Genomic DNA, 6,918 nt, shown 5'->3' with positions numbered 1-6,918 from the left:
GCTTGCAAGAGGGAACCTATATACCATCTTTCACATAACTGTTTTTAAACTTATTCTTCTTTTCTGTTCACTCTTTCCCTTTTAGCATCATTTGTGTATGCTTAGGCTAGGCAAAATTTGATTATTTTTTATTCTGACAGCTAAAATCAATGTTTATTTTTAAGCATTTTTCCATCTTTATTAATTGAAATTTTCAAGGTTGTGCAAAATTAAGAGTGTTTTTTGATTGTTATTGATTTAGCATACACACGCACGCATAGGTAGTGGCCATTGCAGTCATGCAAGCGGGGTTGGGGGCAGAGTGGGGGGACTTGGGTGTGTGCCTGACTGTGCCAGGGAGCCTGGGCTGTTCTAGGGAGCAGGATGGGGAGGACAGAGCCATGTGGGGGCAGTGCCCAGGTGTGTGTTGTATTCGGGTAGGAAGAGGCACCAGAGAAACAGAAGCAAAATGGTAATAGAGCATTTTTTGTTGCAAGTTGGACCGTAAAAGATTAGAATGTTTTTATATTTGAAATTTCTGGGTTTGTCTTGGATATCATGTAGATGTTTGCATACCTAGTGGCACTAATATTGAGTGCCACTACAAGGATCTAGATGACTCTTAGGATCAAATAGCAGTTAGCTTTTAAACTTAAATGTAAAATACACATTTAAATGTTTATTCCATTTAAAAAAAACCTGTAGGAACTTAACTTTTATATATGGATTTTGTATATGTATCATTTTAAGGGAGGTACTCTTTTTATGTAGGGTGCATACAGATGTTTGGGGAGGTTAAGTGTAAGTTAGCTTCCTTCCTTGCAGGTGCCAACTTCCCCTTCCCACTAGCCCTCCCTTTCTCCCTGCCACTTCCTACTTACCTTGCATCAGGTGGCCATTTTTAACTTGGTCTAGCCTCCCTGAATGCTGTACCCAGTCATAGTGGAATTAAAATTCTCTCTTGGGTCTTAAATTTTGCTGCCAACTTGTAAACCTAATATTGCACTGAAGTATTTGATCATTTGGATTTCTCCCAGGATTGAGGAAGGAAAAACTAAAATCATCCTTTTCTCCATGTTGATGTTTAAGAGCAGCACTACCAAGCTGTACAGCAGTTGAGAATAGCACTTCATATGCTTGTGACAGAGAAAACAACAAATTGTATTGTGTGCTAAAACCTGTAAAGACCAACCCAAGGCATTGAGTCTGAGACTTAATTGGCTTCCACTGCTAGACCAACTGAATTGTTTTAAAGATGGGTTTAACATTGTTTTTAAAGTTCTCATGACAATTTTCTAAATGAATAGGTGTCATCGAATACCTGGGGTGCATCCCAGGACTCCAAACAAATTTAAGAAATACAGCCGTAGATCCTGGGACCAACAGATTAGACTGTGGAAAGTTGCTTTGCATTCTTGGGACCCTCCTGCTGAAGAAGGATGCGACTTGCAAGCAATGTAAGTATCAGTTATGGGAGAGGTTTTTTTTTCTATTTCATAGTATCATAGGGCTTAAGGTCGGAAGAGACCTAAACATCATCCAGTCCAACACCCTGCTCCAGGCAGGAACGGGTGCTGGGGTCATATCACCCTATGCAAATATCTGTCCAGCCTCCTCTTGAAGACCCCCAAGGTAAGAGAGAGTACCACCTCACTGGAGAGCCCATTCCAGAGGCTGAGCCTGTTTTGTTTTTTTGTTTATAGTTTCTTTAAAATGTTTGACTACAATATGACTTGTCTATACAACTCAGTCTTATGCATTTATTTCATCCAAATGATTTAAACTGAGGAATGTAGAACAAGAAAACTGAAGTCTTAACCCAAGGGCATAGAACAGTAACAAAGGCTAATGAAGGTGTGGAAGAACTGGAGGGCGCAGGGCAAATTTTGTTTCTCTACATTTGTTGTTTGTCTGCCTCAAACGTACTGGTATTGTGCTCTATCACAATCCTAAAACAGGTTTGTGGAGTTTCTGCTTGTGTCAGCTTATATTAAGAATGTTTGTAAAGAATGCAGGAAGGAGATCCTAACTCAAAAAAGCTTTGTGATATTTTAGTTAAAATGATTATTTCATTGTGTGAAACTTAAGCTACAGTTTAAGAATGAATTTTGTACATTCAGACTGCAACTTTTGTTTTCCAAAAGTACAGTAATCCTCAAAATGTGGGTTTATGTAATTCAGCATCATATAGGAAAATTTCTAAATGGAAGAATTAGACCAAATTTCCCTGTATGACATCTGTCTTTACTATTTCATCCTGTTGTTCCCTGCCTTGTTCAAATTTTTCTACACAGTACTGATTTAAATTCTTGAAGCCTGATGCAGCTTGTGCAGTAAATAAGGCAGTATCCTTTGGAACACAATGGGTGTATCTACACATGTGCTTTAATGCGCATTAGCCTATTTTGCACATTAAAGCATCACTAATAAAAGTGCTGTTTAGTTAATACACATTAAGATAGGCTAATGCACATTAAGCATCACTTAAAAACTGTGCTCTTTAGTTAATGCACAATAGGACAAGCTAATGCGCATTTTCTTAATACCTCACTATGGAGGTACTAGATTTAATGCGTATTAACTAAAGTTTAGTAGTATACATGTAGATGTGCCTAGTTACTGCATAATAAGACAAATAATGCATACACATACAGGGGAGGAGGAAAGGGCAGCAAAGGTTATAAGAGCAACCTAAATTTTACCATTTCTGGCTGTTTACAGCTGAGCACTTGAAAATCTTATGAAATGGTGTGGTACATTTTAAAATGCTGAAAGTATGCAGCACAAGCAGCAGCTAGAGAAGAGAAGGTTGTCTTTGTAGTAGTGGGCTGCTGCTGCTTGAAGTTACTCAGTCCACGAGCCAACTTTGAAGGGCACCCATAGAGAGAATTTGACCTGGCAAGCTTGCTTTCCTCACCAGGTAGTTAAGGATTAACTGTATAGTAATTTTTAAATCCAAAACTATTGATTTGAACACAGTAAATGCTTAGTTTCTGAATTGCCTGTTCAAAACTGCTTTTAAGAAAAATCAAAGCATTTGATTTGGAAGCTGTTGTGAGAAAAGCCTAGTTGCCTACTTTACCCTAGTAAACGGGATGGTGGAGGGGTCATGTCTAAAGACTGAAAATAAATGCTGTTACTAGGAGTCCTGTAAAAAGACAAGCGAGAGAGCTTTATTTTCATTCCCCAATTTCCGGCAGCTTAGGAATTGGACTTTCTTTTTTGCTGCATCTTTCTGGGAGACAAATAAAGAATTCGGGCAACACTATCTGCTCTTCCTGTGTTGCTCTAAGTTTCCTCTGGTGGTTGTTGGCAGCCCTCAAATAGTCTGGTGGCGATCTTTAAAGAGCAGGTACAGTTAAAGCTTGTATTTAGAATATAATATTATAACTTTCCTTTTTTTATAGGACTCCTGTTGATCTTGGTGAGATGGAAACAGAATCCACAGTGAGTAATTCTACTGAGTCGCAAGCAGCTTCTCAAGGCAATGATGTAAGTGTAATTTTCTTTTGAACTATTAATTGAAATTACTACACATTTTTAAACCTGCACTGATCAAAACTAGCCTTTCCTAAGTGTCAGTTGTCTACCAGACTATCTATCCAGGGGTGTGAACAGACAGTTCAATTGTTCTCTGGAGTCTGTGATTTTTATTTTAGTTTGTAGTCTGTTAATTACTACCAAAAAAGTAAATAAATAAAAGGAGGGGGGAGATGAAGAAGAAGAAAACATTTTGGAAGCATTAAAGTATCACTGATATAGCAGTGATTTTTCTGAGTTCCAGAAAATAATAAAGAGTAGCTGTTAGTTGCATTCTTCAAATGTTAACATTAAATATTTCATTCAAAGTATGCAAGAAAGGAGAGGTTGCTGTCAAACAATTCATTTTGGCTAGACCATATCAATTAGTGAGGCATGATTGGTCTAACTTTCAAAAGCTGAGCTCCTCACTAAAGTCTGAATGACAACACAAGTACTTTGTCCCCCTGTGAGCAATAAACCGCAGTACAGGAAAGTATGTTTTACTGTCCTAGTCCTGCTTCCAGGCTTGTTCCTTCCTCTGATGCAGTGCGTGCATGTAGTGCTGTAATGTTGTACCCGAGTATCTGACCAATCCCTAAGTTTCAAGAATGTGCCTTTGCAGTTGTAAAGATGGTGATATTGTAAACACTTACTTAAACCTTTTCAGTTTTAAACTAGCTTAGGCTTATTAACACCTAAAATGTAATATATTAATAAAACTGTATTCTAAATAAGTTGCAGAAATAATGAATCCTGATGGTGAAATGTGAGTTGCATTCTGACCTTGTTTATTCACCAATTGTGTTTTAGGATACCTATTCTGGCACTCCCACTAAGGTTAGACATGTTGACTATCAAGTGGAAGGTGAATTTGACCTGGAGGCATGTTTGAGTGAGCCACTTAAAGACTTCAGTTCTGTGAGCTAAACAGCACTCTTTCCCAGGAGTCTGCACATGTTCTTTTTAAAGATTTGGTGGAGTATTAACAAACTAGATGCTCTCTACTGGTTGATAATGAAGTTTGAACAAAGTTAAGGGTTGCTTCCAAAGTTGTGGTTTATTTTAATTATTTTTCTGGACCAAATTTGTCAAAGAATAGAACTTAAGTTGTGTAACTTCCCATTTGTCTTTTTAATATATGTATATCAGCTGTTTTTATAAGACTTTTTATAATAGAAACCAGCTAGACTGCTGCCCTTCAGCAAACTTAAATAGCTGGGTGAAATATCAAGTTGTTTTTCCTGTCCATAGGTGAGTTTATAATTTGTGCTATTTTGGCAGTTAGCAGAACAACTTCTTGTCCTCAGAAAAAGGATCAGGATATGCAAGTATATTTGAGCATTTGTGCACTGCCCTGCTGCATGCACAGTCTTGACCACAAAGGCCTACCTTTGAGGTGCTTCTTGAAGCCATGGCCTTGGAATCATGCTGCCAATCAGTGTTGATAAACTGAAACTTAATGCAGCTGGAGTGGCCTATATTAACAAGCTTATGAAATGCTCTGTCTGGAGGTAGTTTGCAGCATTGCCTAGTCCTTAATGTTTTTTTACTTGATAATCCTATCAATGACAGACCTGTGGAAATGGTTTTGTTCTTAAGGTTTTCATTTTGCCTGACTTTTGCAAATGAGAGAAATTCACTTAAAATGCTCTTTGTGTAAAGATGGGGAAAGGAAATAGTGCAAGATAAATGGAGTTTTAGCATAGTGAAAGAAGCAAGCAACAACAACAAAAAAAAATCCTGGAATTGTGGCAGTAGTGTTTTAAGAAACAGTAGTCATTTGGTACTTGTAAATAGTCATGGATATTCAATTTATTTAACACCTGCAGGAAAAAAACATCTATCTAGGGAAAGCGCTTGATTTTTTTTTTAACTGCTTTAATGTAAAGCTGTTGTAAATTATACCTTTTTGTACAGACTTTCTGCTGAAAGCAGTTAATGTTTCTATTGCTTTTTGTATGAGATGGTGTTTTTAAAAAAATAAATGTACATGCAACTTAACCTGTGACTTGTAATTCTCATTTCATGCTTCAGTGTCCTGTTATCTGCCCCCCCCCCCATCCCCTGGGTTCTTGACAAAGCTGGATCATAGTGACCCATAGGTGTGCCATTATGATTCTACGTAATAACTTCTCTTTTTTTTTTTTTCAGTTGGTTCAATTGGTTTTTTGAACCTAGGAAACTGCAAGTTTGAGTGTCTGATTTTTTTTTTTTTTTTCCTGACTCTCTAATGTAGTTGTAATATCAGAATGTGGCTGGCTTGTACATATGTATTAGTAGAGACACTGCATAATTAGTTCTTTACAGGACCCTGGTCTTATTCAGTGGAGCTGTGTGATCTGGGCGGGAGGATGAATTGGGGTTATGTACTGTACTGAAGGAAGTTGTCCATAGGACTCCCATCACACTTGTTGCAGAAGCTGGATAGTGTGTGGCTGGATTTTGTTCATGAGGCCAATGGCTGCAGAAAGAAAGGATGATCTTGGAGCTGAGACTTGAATGTTAACCTGGAGTACTGGATTCTGTCCTATCCTCTTTCAGAGTTCCTTTATGATGTGAAGAAAGTTGAATTACTTAAATAGGCAGGTGATAATTAGGTGTTCTCATTTTCTGGGTGCCAACCAGAAGCCATGGGCCTGCGTATGTACAGTTGCAGCTGATCACTGGGAGCTGTGCTTTGAACGTTACTATATTTAATGCTTAAGTGTTCTGAAAAAATCTGGTTATAGGTGCCTTAAATCAAAGACACAAAATTAATGGACACTTTGTTCTGCATCCACTTGCCATTTACAAAATGATGATAGTCCCTTGCTCTTCTTTCTTTAGTGTTGTACAGTTCTGAGCCATCCAGATACTATAGTGATAGGCACCATAAGCCTGTGATGAAACTACAAAAGAATCTAAACATGGTGCAGTGGATAAGCAAGATTGCCATATACTGAATAATAAGTAAAATTAGAATATTGAATGAGATTCTGTCCTGTTCACTATATGATGTATGAATTCTGTAGGGGGAAAATGCATAAATAACCTAAGTAAGTCTGCCATACTGCATACATGCATTGGGCCTAAATTAAGATTGTCCATATACCTTAACTCTGCTCATTTTTTTTCAGTGCTTGACTTCAAAATATGGACAATATTTTAATGTATTTTGTTTAGCTTGAGGACTATCATAAGTTTCCAGACCCTTATTACTTTGGTGACCTCTTTCCGCATTAAATCTTTTCCCTCCCTGCAACATTCCAAGAAAATACTAAAGTTGTCTAATTTGGTCTTACTGTATGGTATTGTAATAGTAAATGAAGAATTAATTACAAGTGCACTGATGCATCGGTCCGATCTCGGATCAGCACCGATACAGTAAATTATTTTTATATCGGAAACCAGCCTGATACGGCTAATAATTTGGCCGAT

At 37.6% G+C, this 6,918-nt stretch overlaps 1 protein-coding gene across 1 annotated transcript in view; it reads left to right on the top strand.

Annotated features, from left to right (window-relative positions):
• The window catches only part of SLBP (stem-loop binding protein), a 32,619-nt gene extending 27,117 nt beyond the window's left edge, over positions 1–5,502 (top strand). The window contains exons 6-8 of the mRNA XM_019526537.1: positions 1,287–1,436; positions 3,387–3,471; positions 4,312–5,502. Of these exons, the coding sequence (XP_019382082.1) occupies positions 1,287–1,436; positions 3,387–3,471; positions 4,312–4,428 (352 nt within the window). The 3' untranslated portion in view covers positions 4,429–5,502. The remainder of the gene's footprint in view (positions 1–1,286; positions 1,437–3,386; positions 3,472–4,311) is intronic.
• The last annotated feature ends 1,416 nt before the right edge of the window (positions 5,503–6,918 follow it).

The sequence above is a fragment of the Gavialis gangeticus genome, unplaced genomic scaffold (genome assembly GCF_001723915.1).
Source record: "Gavialis gangeticus isolate Ggan-Ray unplaced genomic scaffold, GavGan_comp1, whole genome shotgun sequence".
In the NCBI taxonomy this organism is placed as follows: Eukaryota; Metazoa; Chordata; order Crocodylia; family Gavialidae; genus Gavialis; species Gavialis gangeticus.
This window is presented reverse-complemented; position numbering and strand designations above follow the sequence as displayed.